The 20051-nt window shown below is 50.5% G+C and overlaps 1 protein-coding gene across 2 annotated transcripts in view; it reads right to left on the bottom strand.

The window, feature by feature from the left end:
* Positions 1–15170, bottom strand: part of USP31 (ubiquitin specific peptidase 31) — a 54658-nt gene extending 39488 nt beyond the window's left edge. For both annotated transcript variants that reach the window (XR_012647715.1, XM_075010596.1), the window contains exon 1: positions 14440–15170. Coding sequence is in view for 1 of the 2 variants with exons in the window: in XM_075010596.1 (XP_074866697.1) it covers positions 14440–15078 (639 nt within the window). In the remaining variant the exon portion in view is untranslated. The remainder of the gene's footprint in view (positions 1–14439) is intronic.
* Between the last annotated feature and the right edge of the window lie 4881 nt (positions 15171–20051).

Here is a 20051-nt window from a genome sequence, read left to right as displayed (position 1 = left end):
CTGTATTGTGTTTCTTTTGAGCCTGAGACTGTCCTACACTTGATTTTCCTGGGACCCTGCAGTGCTATTAAGATTTGCAAAGCAACTAACTACACACCATGGACTTCAGCACCTCCACCATATTTAGAAGAATGCATGTCACAGTACTCCCGCTTACATCAAGAATGTCCCGAAACCATGTACATCTTGAAAACCTAGAAGTAAATCATATGCAAATATTAAATTACACAAACAATAGAAAGAGTGAGGTTTTGCCAATACAGCACAGTGATCAAATTTATAGTACTCTTGGCAGGGATCCATCAGCTCTTCTAGAACTCAGCTCAATATCAAGTGCCTTAAAACTACAAAATAAAAATGCATCTTTACCAAAAAAAGAGGCAGCTCTCAACTCAGAGACCAATTAAGGATGCTTTGCCACACACACACACCAAGGACCTGCACTGGTGGGGAGTTAGTACATGAGGCTCAAAAGAGAATATATAATACTGTTTCCAGAAAAGCCCTGTTAGAAAGAACAGGAGCTAAGGAAGGCCAGTTAGTGGAGTTTGGAGCATGCTGGAAGTGGGACTTTCAAAGCCTAATTAATTCTCACTGTGTTTAATGGAAACTGGATATTGAAACCTTTAATCTTTGCCACAGAGATGCACTGCTGCTTGTTCTCTGTATTTAAGAGTCCAAAAGGCATTCGGGAAAGAAATGGCAGTATCCTGTCTGCAGAAAAGCCTCTGCTCACCCTATTGCCAACTCCACATCCTTACAAAGAGGAGAAAGGAAGCACAAACTGCACAGTTGGCAATAGTTAGCAGAGCCGTTGCTCTCATTAGACAGAAAAAATGCTGAGCAGCCAGGAGAAGCTGGCTGTTACATTTGGTAAGAGCATGAGAACCAGAGGAAAAATGGAGTCACCCAAAGCAGGAGAGGGAACACACTCCACCTCTACATTCAACAGTATTTCCTCAGCATCTCCGGGAATCTTTCCCCTCCAACTCTGCTCACTCCACTAAAACAATGCTACTCTCCCGCACTTACTACGGGGAAGCTATTGCACAAAAAGAGATGCAAGTATCAATGCTTCAGAGGACAAAGAGCTGCCATCATGTTGCCTTTCTAAAAAGCCAGAGACCATGTGAAAACTGAGAACAGAAGTAGTGTGACAGAAGGGTAGTGTCTACCAATAAGAGATATTTAATACAAGGTTACAGTTACAGTAATAAGTTAAAGCTCTGCCACAGTTCTACCTTCAGATGAAGTCCCCTGGCAAGCCAGAATCCATTTGTTTGGCAGGACTTCACTTTCTGGAAGGAGATTATCAGAGTTCTACACTTTGCTACACCTCTATCCCCCTTCTGGTCTCCTTGACTGCCCACCTCATGCTTTTACCCACAATAGGACAGAATTCCACAATTCTCTCTTTTGCCCAGGAGCTGTAGCCCAGGGCCCATTCCACCAATCATGGTTAACAAGCAGGTCCAACTAGGTTCCTCCTTTCAAGAGTTCTGGATCAGCAGTGACTAGATATACCACAAGCTTCCTCAAAATCAAACCATTTTATTTTGTTTATTGTTTTGTAAGAATTAACACGTCTTTCCTATCTAGTAGCTTATCATCCCCAATGATGCCCTAGAAAAAGGTTACCTTCTTCAGACACCTCCAGATGGTACCTGTATCTTAAGCTAGTTCCCCAAAAGAACTCTCCACTCTCTTGACAGACAAAATCCCTTTTTACATTGCTACAGTTCTTTTGATCTTTTAACTCCCAGGTCTTTTCCAGTCCTGACACTGTCTCTCAAAAAAACAAGCGTTTGCTGAGAAGTGGCTTATTTTGAGCCATGGTGTTCATTAAAATTTAAGAGTGGAACACATCTTCAAGATCATTTGCTGCTATTCTCTTCTGGTTTATTTTTTCATACAGCTAATTAAACTAAACTATATTCACGCAATAAACATAGCAAACAAATCAACACACAGCATTTACCAAATATCTGGCAATTCCACTTCTACCAGAAGGATTAACTGGTAACACAGAACACCATCTTCCCTCAACGGACCTTTATCTTACATCTGAAACAGTTTGCAGACACCCTCTGTGGACCTATCCACAATGGACTACACGCACATCATCAGTGTGAAACAACAGTAATCAAGTGAAACTAGATAAGCACTTTCATTGTAGGTGATCTACATAATGAGCTTTGGATACCTCAAGAGCAGAGGCCGGGATACAAACTAGGGCTTTAAAAAATAGTCCTAGAAAAGATCCTGGGACAATTCCAAAACATGGTATCTCAGGCACACTTGACGGAATTATGGATATTGATCCTAGCTACAGAAAAGCTATCTATTCACTGCAAAATCAGCTAAGGCAAGCCTGCTCTACTGAACTCCACAGAGTTATCAAGAGGTATGGCATTCAAACCCTTTGTTTTAACCGGATTTTGTAGGTTTAAAAATTATAACTGTATGATTCATAGACCATGGGTTTAGGCAATTTCTCGCAGGCAACCTGAAAGTAAAGAAAATACCTTAATGGCCACAAAAACCTAATGAAGGATAAAGGATGTTGCAAGGCTTCATCCACTCGGAAGTCTCTGTTAATAAAGGTTCAGACAGAGATTGCCTCTTCCAGTATGCAAGTCATATGGGAAGGCAAATGGAAGACACTCAAGAACCAAGGAGGAGACACAAGAGTCAGAAGGAGTGTATATGACAGCAGGAATCTGACAGCCCTTGCGATCAGCACTTTCTACCCACCCCAACTTACTCCACGGAAAGAAGTGGAAACTATGCATCTAGCAACAATCCACACCAACTCACAAAGCAGATGGGACCAGAATTTCCATAGCATACTGCCACTATGCTAACAGCTACAGAACTGCACCTTTGGATAATTGTTTTCTGGCAACAAGCTTTTAAGACTTCTAAAATGTCTGCACAAGAAGTTGCTGTTAGAATAGGTGCAATGCTGTTCTCCCCAACTCCCTTCAAACTTCAATAAATACATTAGGAGACTCAACTAAGGAAAGGATAGAGCTATGAAACATTGTTCCCTGTTATCAGAAACAATAATATTCATTTAGCTCTGGCTTGAAACTGAAAAATTGAACTTCTACTTCTCCCCTACTTTACAATCGCTGTCTTAGCCGGACATAAAGATATAGGTAACTACTCAAGAGGTATTGTGCAAATCTGATAGCAAATAACAATGTTAAAGACAGGATGTTAGTGGCAGGTTCACAACTGTCCTGAAGCGTAACAGAGAACGCAAAAAGTCAATTCACTAGAAACAACCTGTGCCGTGTAAGGAGGCAGCTGAGTATCTGACAGGGTGTAATCATCAATTCTCTGATCTGGTATAAACCTGTTCACCCTTTGCAGATTGGAAGATAGACCGTACTCACTGCCTGCCTACCATGCACTGTTGTTTAAACTGGGGTGTCAGTCTACTAAGTATCTATGTGAACCCTCTTAATATGATAAGCAGGACTATATTAAAGCACACTAGGGAACTCTGCATACTCCAGGCACTCTCAGCAAAATAACAATTTGATGTGCCAGGGTCCCCAAGCACTTCCAGAAATGGTTTCATTGTTCCTGCTCAATATGATGCTCAGTATCGAAAACTGAAGCATCCATTCACACAAGGACCTCTACACAGCAACTATGAACAATGTAATTGCTGAACAAGCAATTAGCTTGCTATGCACACATGACAGGGACGGCAGCTAGTGGGGAACAGCTAACAAATCAATCAACAGACCTGCACACCCGGCATAGCAGGACCACAGTGGAAAGATATCAATGGATTTCCTGTGTGGAAACAGACAGGGTTACTGGCTCTTGTCCCAAATTCAGAAGATTCAGGTGCTCAAATCATCATAGAATCAGAGCCGGAAGGGACCTTTGGAGGTCATCTAGTCCAATCCCCTGCTTCAGGCAGGGTCAACCCCAACTAAGTCATCCCAGCCAGGACCTTGGCAAGCAGGGACTTAACCTCAAGGGATGGAGAATCCACCACTTCTCTAGGCAATGTATTCCAATGCTTCACCATCCTCCTGGTGAAGTAGTTTTTCCTAATATCTAACCTATACCTTTCCCTCCTCAGCTTCAGATCATTGCTCCTTGTTCTGCCATCTGTCACCACTGAACAGTTTCTCTCCATCCTTTTTAGAGCTCCCCTTCAGGAAGTTGAAGGCTGCTATTAAATCACCCCTCAGTCTTCTCTTCTGTAAATTAAATATGCCCAGATCCCTCAGCCTCTCTTCATAGGTCATGTGCTCCAGCCCCTTAATCATTTTTGTTACCTTCCGCTTAACCTGCTCCAGCAAATCCACATCCTTTTTATACTGGGGGGCCCAAAACTGGACACAATAGTCCAGATGTGGCCTCATCAGTGCCAAATAGAGGGGAACAACAACTTCTCTAGATCTGCTCGCAATGCTCCTTCTAATGTATCCTAATATGCCATTAGCCTTCTTGGCTACAAGGGCACACTGTTTACTCATATCCAGCCTTTCATCCACCATAACCCCTATGTCCCTTTCCGCTGTACTGCTACTTAACCAGTCGGTCCCCAGCCTATAACAAAACTTGGGATTCTTCCGTCCCAAGTGGAGGACTCTACACTTTTCCTTGTTGAACCACGTCAGATTTCTTTTAGCCCAATCCTCAAATTAATCCAGGTCACTCTGGATCCTACCTACCTCTCCCACTAGCTTAATGTTGTCCACACACTTGATGAGCGTGCAATCCAGTCCCTCAGCAAAGATGTTGAACCAGCCCAGCCCCAGAACCGAGCCTTGGGACACTCCACCTGAAACCAACTGCCATCCAGATAATGAGCCGCTGACCACTACCCACTGGGCCCAACCATCGAGCCAGCTTTCTATTCGTCTTATTGTCTCAGTAAATGGGTAAATTACCAATGGGTAATTTAACATGCATATAAAGATCAAATCTAGTATATACACAGCGTGAGGCAAATATTACTGTCTTCATCGTCAGTAAGAAAGTGCACCATGTAAGGATTACGCAGTCTGGAATGTGGTGGGACCGAGTTGGTCAGATCAAGGTAAAGCACTGCATGCTGGGACCTTCAGTCTCCACTGACCGCACCACTTGGAAAATAGAATCCTATGATGCCTTCAAGAGCTACATCAGACCCACAAACCACATATCTGGCTGCTCTTGCAATAATCTGAGGCATCCTCTCTTCATCCTTACATGCAGGAAAAGAATTCACCACAAGTAGCCATTTAGATGAACAAAATGAAGTCTCACTGTCTCACAATCCTCCATGGAACACAAAATTTTGATACTCCGAAGTATCACTGTCACAGACATGTATCAGAGAGGTAGCCGTGTTAGGCTGTATCTTTGAGAACAACAAGAAGTCCTGTGGCACCTTATAGACTGACAGATATTTTGGAGCATAAGCTTTTGTGGGCAAAGACCCGCTTCGTCAGGATTTCTTATTGTTACAGAGATGGTAATTTAGTAGTTGTCTTGCTATGCTAGGACTAGCATTAGCCCAGAAATAACCTCTCTAAGTAGCTTGATCTAGTACCTTACATCCCAAAGACTACAGGCCCAAGATCTTTTCACCCTCCCCATCACAGATGTGACATGACTTCTGGGGTAAAATGACAGCTATTTAACAGCCCAATGCTATACAGTAGTTTAGGGCAGAAACTAAAACTGCAAAAGAAATGTTTAAGTAGGCAGAATGCAGCCAAGTAAAACAGGAGTTGGCACAGAGAGAGTTTAAATTCCTCTACTCTTGCAAAAAGTGAAATTGGATATTTTCACATGGTTAGAAATTTCAAGCGTAAGAATCTAGTCTTAAAACCGACTAACTATAAGAATGGCCTCTTACTATTCAACAGATCTACATTCTGCACATAATCTAAGTCAGACTTATTCACTGGAGTAACAAAAATAAGTTTTAATTTTAACACAATAGCACTGCAAAGTACCTACAGCAATAAAACTGCAAGATGGATGCTTTTCTGCCTTTCACAAAACAAAACAAAAAAAACCAAAACAATTAAGTTCAAATAAAACACTAATAATTTAAAAATATTGGAGTTCCTACGGTTAGACTCTGATGTGTGGAATATTTATTACTGGTGACCATGCATAAGCAAAAAAGAACCTCTTTGATTTACAGCTTGAGTATGCAACACAAGCATGTTTCAAGTTGGCTTTTTTGTTTGAGGCTAAGGTAGTCCTTTGGAGCTGCTGACAGCCAAATGCTTAGTACCAGCTCCTCTTTTGTTTTAAAAAAAGGCACTGGATACTGGGGGGATGGGTGTTGTCCACATGACACACAGAGCAGCATATGCAGCACACAGTGGAAAATAAATTGACTGCCCTAGCAACTGCTAATTTCACTTATTCTGATGCAACTGTCATGGTGCCCTGATTACACCAGTGCTTGCACTATTAGTTGTAATACAGGTAACATTTTGTCCACGCTAGAAAAGTTGACACCTCCTAGAAATTCGGAGTTGCCATATCTGAAGAAGTGGGTCTGTCCCACAAAAGCTCATCGCCTAATAAATCATTATGTTAGTCTTTAAAATGCTACAAGACTGCTTTTTTGTTTTGTGACAGTACAAACTGTTCAGTACTCAACTTTCAAGACCAAATGACTGAAGTACATTTTCGGACACAAGTTGGTTCCACCAGAGAAACAACTTTCAATTAGCAGCATTTGGGACATGCATCAGAAATATTTCAGATGTGTCAAGAACCCCAGAATTCTGTTCTGAGGGTTTCTGGAATAAGTTTAAGACAGGAAAAGGCCAACAAAACAATGCTACATACTCAGCTTAAGTGCCTGGTTTGGTATTGATGTAAGTAAGTTGTAAATGGATTCAGAAAAGGGTTATCAGCGAAATTACTCCCAAGGGCAAAGTTGGCCACTATCACACGCGATTGGATCCGAGCACAGAGAGGAGAGCAAACTTAAAGGTGAAGCAGGTTAAAAGGTAAGCAAGGTATTGCTAGCAGAGCCACATTAACAAACAAGTGCTCTACAGACAAGAAACAAGCTCTTTGGAAACACTGCCAAGTTTACCTTTACACAGATTTCACCACGTAGATTATTTGCTTTGCATTACGTAAGTCTGAAACTTTCCGAACTCCAATCAAAAACTCCAAACAGTTTGTCTGTTTACAGCCAGCTATCATCTTTCTTACTCAGAACTGCAAGAAATGACATTCAGTGAATCCACGAGTCACTTAAAGTGCAGAGATACTGGTTATACCAGAGAATCATCAGCGACTGCCAATGTACAGCACAATGTGTCATGAATCTGCTTATGCTTCAAAAGCTAGTGACCCATATCTTGTCCCAGTGTCTTAACTGATCAAGGAAACAGTAGTAATTGTAGGCATCCTTCAGTCTACGTAGACTATGGATCGTGCCCTTTATAGTTTCAATTTAGGACTTCATTTACAGCATCTACTGTGACTATGAAGACCCACACGAGAGTGACAGTCCTTGCTGCATCTCTTGCAGATGTGGTGGGTGTCTGGCAAGTCCTTATTGTGCTTTCTGTGCGCTCGCTTCTCCTTTGCTAGCTGTCTGATCCTCATCTCGCCCTTCTGAAGGCCCTTGTGTGACCGCTGCCTCCATCTGCTGCGGTCGTCTGCTAGTTCTTCCCAGTTGTCCAGCTTGATGTCTACCTCTCTGAGGTCTCTCTTGCAGACATCTTTGTAGCGCAACTGGGGGCGTCCGGGAGGTCTTTTGCCAGAGGCTAGCCCACCATACAGGATGTCTTTTGGAATCCTTCCATCATTCATCCTGTGGACGTGGCCAAGCCAACAGAGCTGACGCTGCCGGAGGAGGGTGTGCATGGTTGGGATTCCAGCTTGCTCTAGGATGGCGGCGTTGGTCACTCTGTCCTTCCATGATATTCCAAGGATGCGCTTGAGGCAGCGCAAGTGGAAGACGTCCAGCCTCTTTTCCTGGCGGGCATACAGGGTCCAAGTCTCGCTGCCATAAAGGAGGGTGCTGAGGATGCAGGCTCTGTAGACTTGCATTTTGGTGTGAGTGTACAGCTTGTTGTTATTCCACACTCTCTTGCTGAGTCTGGACAGAGTTGTGGCCGCTTTTCCGATCCTCCTATTCAGCTCAGTGTCCAATGACAGGGTGTCAGTGATGGTGGACCCGAGGTAAACGAACTTGTGGACGACCTCTAACGTATAGTTGTCAATGCTGATTGATGGGGATTCAGCAACATCCTGACCGAGTACGTTCGCCTTCTTTAGGCTGATGGTAAACCCAAAGTCCTCGCATGCTTTGGAGAACTGATCCAGCAGTTTTTGAAGCTGGTCTTCTGTGTGAGACACTACAGCAGCATCGTCTGCGAGCAGCATGTCTCTGATGAGGACTTCCCGCACCTCAGACTTACCTTTCAGCCTTACAAGGTTAAACAGTTTCCCATCAGATCTTGTGTGCAGCAACATGCCCTCTGTTGACGATCCAAAGGCATGCTTCAGGAGGAGTGCGAAGATGATCCCGAACAATGTCGGAGCAAGCATGCATCCTTGTTTGACGCCGCTCCTGATTCTGAAAGCATCCAATAATGCACCGTCATATTGGATGGTTCCTCTCATGTCTTCGTGGAACGACTGGATCATCTTGAGTAACCGTGGAGGACAGCCTATCTTGTGGAGCAGTTTGAACAGACCATCCCTGCTGACCAAGTCAAAGGCCTTGGTCAGGTCGATGAAGGCTATGTAGAGTGGCTTCCTCTGCTCCCTGCACTTCTCCTGCAGCTGCCTTAGAGAGAAGACCACGTCAACAGTAGACCTCTCTGCGCGGAATCCGCACTGCGATTCGGGGTGCACCCTCTCAGCAATCTTCTGGAGTCTGCTGAGGATGACACGAGCGAACAGTTTACCAGTGATGCTTAGGAGGGAGATTCCACGGTAGTTGTTGTAGTCGCTTCTGTCTCCTTTGTTCTTATACAAGGTTACAATGTTGGCATCGTGCATATCCTGTGGAACCTCACCCTCTTTCCAGCACAGGCACAGTAGCTCATGTATGGGTTCCAGGAGTGTGTCCGCGGCACACTTGATTACCCCTGGTGGTATACTGTCCTGGCCAGGGGCCTTTCCTGCTGCAATGCTGTTGATGGCTCTCTTCAGTTCATCCACAGTCGGTTCCTGATCCAGTTCGTCCATTACTGGTAGGAGCTCGACGGCATCGAGGACTGTGTCAACCACAACGTTCTCGCATGAGTACAGCTCAGAGTAGCGCTCAACCCAGCGCTCCATCTGTTTGGCTTTGTCAGCGATGACTTCACCAGATTTGGATTTCAGAGGTGCCATCTTGTTCTGGGTGGTTCCTAATGCCTCCTTCATACCCTCGTACAGTCCTCTGAGATTACCAAAGTCAGCACAGGTCTGGATGCTGCTGCATAGCTGGAGCCAGTGGTTGTCGGCACAGCGCCTGGCTGTCTGCTGTACTGTTCTTCTGGCCGCTCTAAGTGCTTGCTGGGTACTCTGGCTCGGTGAGCGTTTGTACTCCAGGAGTGCAGCACGCTTCTTTTCAATGACTGGAATCATCTCATCAGAGTTAGCTTCGAACCAGTCGTTCGTGTTTCTAGCTTTTCTTCCAAACACTGACAAGGCTGTGTTGTAAACTGCATTCCTCAGATGTTGCCATTTGGATGTCACATCGGTGCCCCCGGGGCCGCTGCGCAGATTTTCCTGGAGGGTCTCTCTGAACTTTTCAGCTTTCTCTGAGTTTGCCGTCTTTCTGGCGTCAACGCGGGGCCTTCCAGCAGGTTTAGAGCAGTACAGCCTCTTGGGTCTCAGCTTGAGCTTGGCGCAAACTAGCGAGTGATCTGTATCACAGTCAGCACTATGATAGCTGCGTGTCAGAAGGACGTTTTTGAGGTTATTAAGCCTAGTGATGACCACGTCTAGTTGATGCCAGTGCTTCGAGCGTGGGTGTCTCCACAACACTCTGTGCTGTGGCTTCGTTTGGAAGAATGTGTTTGTGACGCATAGATTGTGGTATGTGCACAGTTCAAGGAGACACTGTCCACTGTCATTCATTTTTCCCACACCGAAGTGTCCTAAGCAGGAAGGCCACGAGGCCCAGTCAGCTCCAACTCTTGCATTGAAGTCACCCAAGATGTACAGTTGTTCACGAGCAGCTACTTGCGCTACAGCAGCACTAAGAACGTCATAGAACTTGTCTTTTACTTCTGGTGTGGCGTACGGGGTTGGAGCTTAAGCACCGATCAGGTGGATGGGACCGGCGCAAGTTTGAAGCATGATCCGAAGAAGTCTTTCTGATCCGCCCATGACTAATTCCACCATTTGTAGAAGAGTGTTTCTGACAGCAAAGCCAACACCATGCTCTCTGGGTTCTTCTTGGGCTTTACCCTGCCAGAAAAAGGTGTAGTCCTTTTCCTTTAGAGATCCTGAATCTGCAAGTCGCATCTCTTGAGGTGCGGCGATATCAACTCGGAGCCTCTTCAGTTCCTCGTTGATGACAGCGGTCTTTCAGGTGTCACTGATGGCCTGAAGATCTTCAGTCAAGCCGGTCAGCATGGTCCGCACATTCCAGCAAGCAAGCTTAAATTGTTGATGTTTCTCACTTCTTGTTGATTTTCTCATTGGTTTGCCTGGTGCCCAAATTTCAGTCACTTGTCAGGTTCAGGAACCTTAAGCCTCACACACCCAGCAAGGCAGGTGAACTGTGGCGGGACAGTACCCTATTGGCTGGGGGCTGCCCAGCTTGAAGCGGGCGGTGACTGTCCAGTGAGATGCAAGGATCTCTCCCACCGTCGAAGGCAACCCCTGGCGCTCGTTCTCTACGCCAGTCGAGCAAGAGCTTATAACCGGTATCTGTTGCCTCCCGTGTTGATGCAACGCTGTTCAGCGATGCCGGAGTACCTCTCCGGGTGCAAGCCTGGGCAATTATTATGGAGACTCTGGGCTCCCAGACACCAGTGTCCCCCTCTCAGCTTTACTGATATAGTCCAAAGGAAAGGATAACCTCCATGTCTGGTACCAGCTCGGCTGCAAGAGTTGTCGGGACAGTGCCAGAAGTTGACACCGAACCGCCTTCGGACTCCACTCCAGATTCTGTGTCAGGGTTTACTCCCTTAGCCTTTTTCCTTCCCAGGATAACCCACAAGGCAGTGGGGTGTGGAGAATGTGGTTAAGGATCCCACTACTTCATACCTCCCTGTCACCACGAGTCACCATAGCTCCCTGTGGAGCATACCTCATATCCCCGGGACCCTCCTCCCCAACTTTCGCGTACCTTTCGCGCCAAGTAAACAGACATGTCCAAGAATGAAAGAGATTCACTAAACACGGTTTCGTCCTCCTGAAAACAACTCAATTGAAACAATAAAAGGACTCTCCCTAGTGGATAAATACAATAGCTAAACATACAGTCAGCAGATGTAGAAGCGTATGACCTTGGATAACCTGCCACTCCGCCTGTTTTTACAATTTACAGGTTCTCATTTTAGTTGTTATAAATGTGAAAGTTTCTACCTAGCCTGGGTCAGGCTAACTAGTGAACAAGTAGTCTCACAACTGCCCGTATAGATATAACCACTGCATAACTGTGAAATTAAAAATCAGAGCCAATTCAAACGAACTCCTGCTAAACCTGACAGCTTTCTTTGACAGGATAACAAGCCTTATGGACAGCATTCCTTGTAAGCTGTGCACTACTCAGGAGACATTCAGATTCTGCCCACCTGATTAGCGGAGTGCCCACAGCTAGATTTTGTGTTTCCATTGGTGATGCACATTCACCATACCTCAGTGCACATAAAAATATACTTTGCTCATTGAGGGAAAGAATCCACACATGGTTGGAAAAGATTAGAGGGACCATTGCCTGTGGATGGGGGGAAAGCAGTAGATGCTGTATAGCAAGCCTTTAGTAAGGCTTTTGATAGTCTCACTGACCTCCTCTATAATAAATTACAGAAATACAATTGAGACAGAACTACTGTAAAGTAGGTGCCTAACTGGTTGGATAGCCATTCCCAACAAGAAGTAATTACTTGCTTATATAAAACTATAGTACGCCCACATCTTGAGTACTGCATGCAGATGTGGTCTCCTCACCTCTAAAAAGATATACTGGCATTAGAAAAAGTTCAGAAAAGGGCAACTAAAATGATTAAGGGTTTGGAACGGGTCCTATATGAGGAGAGGCTAGAGAGACTAGGATTTTTCAGTCTAGAAAAGAGGAGAATGAGGGGCAATATGATAGAGGTATATAAAATCATGAATCATAAACTCATGTGGAGAAAGTGAATACAGAAAAGTTATTTACTTGTTCCCATAATATAAGAACTAGAGGACACCAACTGAGATTAATGGGTAGCAGGTTCAAAACTAATAAAAGAAAGTTTTTCTTCACACAGCGCACAGTCAACCTGTGGAACTCCTTGCCAGAGGATGCTGTGAAGGCCAGGATTCTAACAGAGTTTAGAAAAGAGCTTGATAAATGTTTGGAGGTTAGGTCCATAGATGGCTATTAGCAAGGGGTAAGGTCTGGTGCCCAGCCTTTTGTCGAAGGCAGGAGATGGATGGCAGGAGACAAATGGCTTGATCATTGTCTTCAGTTCACCTCCTCTGGGGCACATGGCATTGGCTACTGTCGGCAGACAAGATACTGGGCTAGATGGACATTTGGTCTGACCCAGTATTGCCGTTCTTATGTTAATTAATGGCTCCCAGTCAGGCTGGAAGAGCATAATGAGTGGGGTTCCACAGAGATCAGTTCGGGGACCAGTTCAGTATCTTCAATGGTTTAGATAATAGCACAGAAGGCACACTTATACAGTTTGTGGATGATGCCAAGCTAGGAGGGATTGCAAGTACTTTGGAGGATAGGGTTATAATTCAAAATAATATAGACAAACAGCAGAAATGGTCTGAGATAAATAGCATGAAAGTCCATAAGGACAAACGTGAAGTACTCTGCTTAGGAAGGAACAATCAGATGTACACATACAAAATGGGAAATGACAAGGGAGAAATACTGCTAAAAGGGACCTAAGGGTCATAGTGGACCATAAGTTAAATATCATTCAAAAAATGTACCATTGCTACAATATATCATTCTGAGGTGCATTAAGTGTTGTAAGCAACACACAAGTAGTAATTATTATGCTCTACTGTGTGCTGATTAGGCCTCAACTGGAGTACCATGTCCAGACCCGAACACCACATTCCAGAAAATATGGACAAATTGGAGAAAGACTGGAGAAGCAGAACAAAAATGATTAAAAGGTCTAGAAAGCGTTAGCTATGAGGGAAGACTGAAAGAGTTGGGTTTTTAGTCTGGAAAAGGTGAAGACGGTACAGGATAACAGATTTTAAGTATCTAAAAGGTTGTTCCAAAGAGGAGGGAGAAAAATTATGTCCTTAACCTCTGAAGTTTGGACAAGAGCAAAGGACTTAAACTGAAACAACGGAGGTTAAAGTTGGACATTGTGAAAAATTTTGTGCCAAGTTGGTTAAGCACTAGAATACACAGCCTAGAGAGAATGGGGAATCTCCAGCATATGAGACTGTGAAGAGTAAGTTAGACAAGCATTTGGCATGGATGGTCTTGATCAGAGTGGGCAACAATTTACACCATTCCACAAATTTTGGTACTGGCTGTTGGATGGCGCCCCCCCGCCAGAAAGGAGAAGGCTGGAGTCTACAGAGAGAAAAAGCGTGAGTTTGAAACAGAAACACTGTGCAAGACAGACTGTGACAAACTGTGTGCTGCTGTATATATGTGCCAGTGACTACATGTGTGACACACAGACTGGATACGTATGACAGTGACACTATGTGTCCACTGGCTACTGCTGGGTAAGTTTCTGAGAGAAGCCACCCTGACTCTTTTAAAGAAATCAGGAGTGCAGAGCAGGACACAGTCACTTAAAATCCTCACATCAGACTGACACAGCTCTGCTGTGTGTCTACCCCTCCCTGATCTGCAGAGATGGTGTACGGGGAACACCCTGCCTTCCTCACTACCCTCTCCCCTCCACCCCTGCCCTCTACACAGCTGGCAGGAGAATCCTAGGAGCAACTCAGCTGCAGAGGGAACAAGGCCTGTGTGGGGAGGTGAACACATGCGGCTGGCTGTAAGTATGCAGGCTCTGCTAATCAGCAGAGCAGAGCAGACCAGATCCAGCCACCCGGGGCTAGATGGCGCGGCTGTGCCGTGAGTGCAGGGGACTGGCCCTCTGGAGGTGCCTGCCAGCCCCGGCTCTCAAGTCCGAGCCGGCAGGCGGGGCAGCGCGCACCATGCGCACACCCCAGGCTGCAGCAAAGAGCACGTGGGGGCAGATGGCCCCATTTGCCAGAGAAAGGGGCGGCAGCCGCCGCCGCCTCGCGCCGAAACCCACCGCAGCCCCCGCCTCGCCCCGGCCGCCGCCTCACCTTGAACTCGCGGCTGTGCTGCGGGGTGTACTCCAGCGTCCAGAGCGCCCGCACCAGCTGCGCCAGCTGCTCGGTGACCTCGCCCTTGGACGTGGGGAGCCCGTTGTCGGTGGGGGGCCCGTCCCCGCTCCCGCCCCCGGGGGGCTCGCCGCCCGCCTGGCCCCCGCCGCGGTAGTGCTCCAGCGCCAGGTACTCGGCGAAGAGCTCGGTGTTGCTGAGGCACTGCAGGACGGCGTTCATGAAGCACGTGTTGCCGTGGTTCTTCAGCCCGGCCACGCCGGGCACCGGCTCCTGGCCCGGCTCCAGCGACTCGGGCGGCGGCTCCGGCTCCGGCTCGGGGCTCTGCGGCGGCCGCGCCTGGAAGCAGCTGCCCAGGCCGCTGGGCGCCGCCGGCGGGGGCAGGCGGGGCGGCTGCGGGCCGCGGGCCGCCTCGGGCTCGGTGCTGTAGTGCGACAGGGTGGAGAGGGTCTTGAGCACCCGGCTCATGAAGCCGCCGAGCGAGCGGGCCGGGGCCGGGGCCGATCCCGATCCCGAGCCGCCCGCCCCGGCCCGGCCCCGGAACAGCCGCTTGCTGAAGGAGCGCTTCTCCTTGGCGCTGCCGGGGCCGCCGGCCGGCCCCGGGCCGCTCACCCTGGACATGGCCCCCGAGCGCCAAGCACATCCCCGGCCGCTCAGCCCGCCGGCGGCTCCGGCTCGGGCTCGGGCTCCCCGCGGGCTGCAGGCGGGAGCCGCTGGGGGCTTCACCGGGGCGCCATGGAGCGGCGGGGGGCGGAGCCGGGGCGGGTCACGTGCCCGCCGTGAGGCCGCCGGGGCCATGTTGGGTGCGGGCCGGCGAGGGGCTGGCCGCCATCTTTACTAGGGAGGGGGAGGCCTGGGCCGCGGAGAGCGGCGTTCGGCGGGGACCTGCCCCCCGCACTCCAGTGGTGCCCGGCGGGGCTCGCTCCCGCACCCGCCTCCGCGCCTGCGCCGCACACCCAGCGCGCCGGCCGCGCCTGCGCACGGCTCGGCCCGGAAGGGAGTTAGGTCCTGTCACCAACCGCCACCCTGCCTCTGCCAACCGCCTGTTGTGTTGCCAACCGCCACCCTGCCTCTGCCAACCGTGTCACCAACCGCCCGCCTGTCCTCCCAACCGCCACCCTGCCTCTGCCAACCGCCTGTTGTGTCGCCAACCGCCCCGCCTGTCCTCCCAACCGCCACCCTGCCTCTGCCAACCGCCCCGCCCGTCCTCCCAACCGCCACCCTGCCTCTGCCAACCGTGTCACCAACCGCCCGCCTGTCCTCCCAACCGCCACCCTGCCTCTGCCAACCGCCTCTTCTGTCGCCAACTGCCCCGCCTGTCCTCCCAACCGCCACCCTGCCTCTGCCAACCGCCCCGCCCGTCCTCCCAACCGCCACCCTGCCTCTGCCAACCGTGTCACCAACCGCCCGCCTGTCCTCCCAACCGCCACCCTGCCTCTGCCAACCGCCTGTTGTGTCGCCAACGGCCCCGCCTGTCCTCCCAACCGCCACCCTGCCTCTGCCAACCGTGTCGCCAACCGCCCCGCCTGTCCTCCCAACCGCCACCCTGCCTCTGCCAACCGCCCCGCCCGTCCTCCCAACCGCCACCCTGCCTCTGCCAACCGTGTCACCAACCGCCCGCCTGTCCTCCCAACCGCCACCCTGCCTCTGCCAACCGCCTCTTCTGTCGCCAACTGCCCCGCCCGTCCTCCCAACCGCCACCCTGCCTCTGCCAACCGCCCCGCCCGTCCTCCCAACCGCCACCCTGCCTCTGCCAACCGCCTCTTCTGTCGCCAACTGCCCCGCCCGTCCTCCCAACCGCCACCCTGCCTCTGCCAACCGCCCCGCCTGTCCTCCCAACCGCCACCCTGCCTCTGCCAACCGCCTCTTCTGTCGCCAACTGCCCCGCCTGTCCTCCCAACCGCCACCCTGCCTCTGCCAACCGCCCCGCCCGTCCTCCCAACCGCCACCCTGCCTCTGCCAACCGTGTCACCAACCGCCCGCCTGTCCTCCCAACCGCCACCCTGCCTCTGCCAACCACCCCACCCGTCCTCCCAACCGCCACCCTGCCTCTGCCAACCGTGTCACCAACCGCCCGCCTGTCCTCCCAACCGCCACCCTGCCTCTGCCAACCGCCCCACCCGTCCTCCCAACCGCCACCCTGCCTCTGCCAACCGTGTCACCAACCGCCCGCCTGTCCTCCCAACCGCCACCCTGCCTCTGCCAACCGCCCCGCCTGTCCTCCCAACCGCCACCCTGCCTCTGCCAACCGCCCCGCCCGTCCTCCCAACCGCCACCCTGCCTCTGCCAACCGCCTGTTGTGTTGCCAGCCGCCACCCTGCCTCTGCCAACCGTGTCACCAACCGCCCGCCTGTCCTCCCAACCACCACCCTGCCTCTGCCAACCGCCTCTTGTGTCGCCAACCCCCCCGCCTGTCCTCCCAACCGCCACCCTGCCTCTGCCAACCGCCCGCCCGTCCTCCCAACCGCCACCCTGCCTCTGCCAACCGTGTCACCAACCGCCCGCCTGCCTCTGCCAACCGCCTGTTGTGTCGCCAACCGCCCCGCCCGTCCTCCCAACCGCCACCCTGCCTCTGCCAACCGCCCCGCCCGTCCTCCCAACCGCCACCCTGCCTCTGCCAACCGTGTCACCAACCGCCCGCCTGTCTTCCCAACCGCCACCCTGCCTCTGCCAACCGCCTGTTGTGTCGCCAACCGCCCCGCCTGTCCTCCCAACCGCCACCCTGCCTCTGCCAACTGTGTCACCAACCGCCCACCTGTCCTCCCAACCGCCACTCTGCCTCTGCCAACCGTGTCACCAACCGCCCACCTGTCCTCCCAACCGCCACCCTGCCTCTGCCAACCGTGTCACCAACCGCCCACCTGTCCTCCCAACCGCCACTCTGCCTCTGCCAACCACCTGTTGTGTCACCAGCCGCCCCGCCTGTCCTCCCAACCACCACCCTGCCTCTGTCAGCTGCCACCCTGCCTCTGCCAACCACCTGTTGTGTCGCCAACCGCCCCTCCTGTCCTCCCAACTGCCACCCTGCCTCTGCCAACCTCCTGTTGTGTCACCAACGGCCACCCTGCCTCTGCCAACCACCTGTTGTGTCGCCAACCGCCCCACCTGTCCTCCCAACCGCCACCCTGCCTCTGCCAATCGCCTCGCCTGTCACCAGCCCTCTGCCTATTGTGTCACTAACCGCCCCACCTGTTGTCACCAGCCACCCGCCTGTCCTCCCAACCACCACCCTATCTCTGCCAACCACCTCGCCCTGTCACCAGCCCCCTGCCTATTGTGTCACTAAGCACCCCACTTGTTGTGTCACCAGCCACCCGCCTGTCCTCCCAACTGCCACCCTACCTCTGCCAACTGCCTCGCCTGTCACCAGCCTGCTGCCTGTCCTCTCACCAGCTGCCTGCCTTTCTCAACTGCCTGTTGTGTCACCAACTACCTTGCCTGTCCTGCTAACCACCAGTCCTCCCAAGTGCCTGTCCTGTCACCAACCACCTGTTGTGTCACCAGCCCCCTGCCTGTCCTCTCAACCGCCTGTCTTCTCACCAGCCACCCACCTCTCTCAACTGCCTGTTGTGTCACCAACTACCTTGCCTGTCCTGCTAACCACCAGTCCTCCCAAGTGCCTGTCCTGTCACCAACCACCTGTTGTGTCACCAGCCCCCTGCCTGTCCTCTCAACCGCCTGTCTTCTCACCAGCCACCCACCTCTCTCAACTGCCTGTTGTGTCACCGACCACCCTGCCTGTCCTGCTAACCACCAGTCCTGCCAAGCGCCTGTCCTGTCACAAACCGCCTGTCCTTTCACCAACTGCCCCACCTGTCCTCCCAACCGCCAGTTCTGTCACCAACTGCCCCACGTGGCAACAATGGATTGTTCTGTCAGCTGCCAGCCTGCCTAGCAACAGCAGACTGTCCTGTCACCAACTGCTCTGCCTGGTAACAGTGTGCTGTCCTGTCACCAACCACCTCACGTGTTCTCCCAGACACCTGTCTTGACACCAGCTTCCCTGTCTGTTTTCCCAACTCCGTGTCCTGTCATCAATTGCCCTTGCCTAGCAACAGCAGACTGTCTAGTCACCAACTGCTCCTGTCTGTTTTCCAAACTGCCTGTCCTGTCCCCAACGCCCCCCCCATATCACTAAGCACCACACACTTAACTGGAGGGGTCAGACCCTATACCATGCTTTAAATCCTACCGCTACCCAGGACCATGCCCAAGTCTAGACAGTGGTACTCAGCATCCTAAATATCTCATAGGAAACAATCCAGCCCTGTTTCCAGGGGAGTGGTTCCTGCTGGGAGTGTGACCAAACCTAGTCACCCAGAAGCTGCCCGGCTCATGCTGGAGACAGCTCAAACCAAGAGCAAAGATGGGCGTGCAGGTTACAGACTGGGTCCTACTAAAGCATTTTGCCCAGATTCTGTGCCTGGAGGAAGAAAGGGGATGTTATGGCATCACCCTGATAACATGATGGAGGCCATTCACCTCATAGAGAACTACCTCACGGCCAAGTTCCCCAGGATGACAAACCATTTGGGATTGGCTAGAACCAAGAAGCCTGTGCCCCTGAAGGATGAAACTGTATAAGGACCCCAACAGATCATGGGAACATTGGCCTCCAGCTCCCCAGTCCAGAGGAGAGAGCAGATAAGTTCTGACACGGACCTACCTGGTTATTTTAGGCCAGGACTGGGTTTATTTTGGAGAAGTAGACCTGATGGGAACCCCATCCAACAGTCAAGGACACCTATCTCTGACCATTAGCTGGCCTCAAGCAGTGATCTTTGTGGGCTTGTGAGAGATCGTTGACTGTGGTGAAGGGACATCCCAGCCTCAGCACAGCCAAGATGGGAACTCACTCATTATTCTAATGAGAGTCCTGACTTTGTGGAGGAGCAACAGACTGACCATTCCCTGAGCCAGGCATATGCCCAAGTGACAGTGGAGAATGGAGAAATCCCGCCAAGAGATTAAAGGTGACCAATCTGTACCTCATAGAGGAAGACCAACCTACTGAAGAGGTTTGACATTGGCTTCTGGTGCCCCAGCTTTACCACAAGGAAGCTATGTAGCTCACTCTTGTTCACGTTTGTTGACCTCCCTCAAAGAATTCTAGTAGATTGGTGAGGCATGAGTTCCCTTTACAAAAGTCATGATGACTCTTCCCCCAACAAATTATGTTCATCTATATGCCTGACAATATTGTTCTTTACTATATTTTGAACCAGTCTGCCCAGCACTGAAGTCAGGCTCACCAGCCTCTAGCCTAGTGTGAACTTGTGACTTGGAGATTAACTGGGTGCATAGCAAAGAATTGGTTCAGCAAAAACAGGAGCTGTGGGGAACAGGATCTCACCTAGAGGCAGACTGACATAAAGTATCCAAAAAATCATAAGCGTAGACAGTTCATTCATATACATGTTCTCCTTTCTCAAGGGCTGCTAGTGTTAAGTGAGGGTGGAAATACAACATGCTACCCTCTTTACCTCTTAGCTGCTGATGGAAGGGCACGTTCTCTAGAGCAAGGCAGCCCAGCAAATAACTGAAGCTTTCCCTTGCCCAGCTGTGAAGGCAGTGCTGCCACCAATCACATGATG

This window comes from Carettochelys insculpta, chromosome 16, assembly GCF_033958435.1.
Source record: "Carettochelys insculpta isolate YL-2023 chromosome 16, ASM3395843v1, whole genome shotgun sequence".
Taxonomy (NCBI): Eukaryota; Metazoa; Chordata; order Testudines; family Carettochelyidae; genus Carettochelys; species Carettochelys insculpta.
Note: the sequence above shows the minus strand (reverse complement) of the source record. Positions and strands in the feature narration are given on the sequence as shown.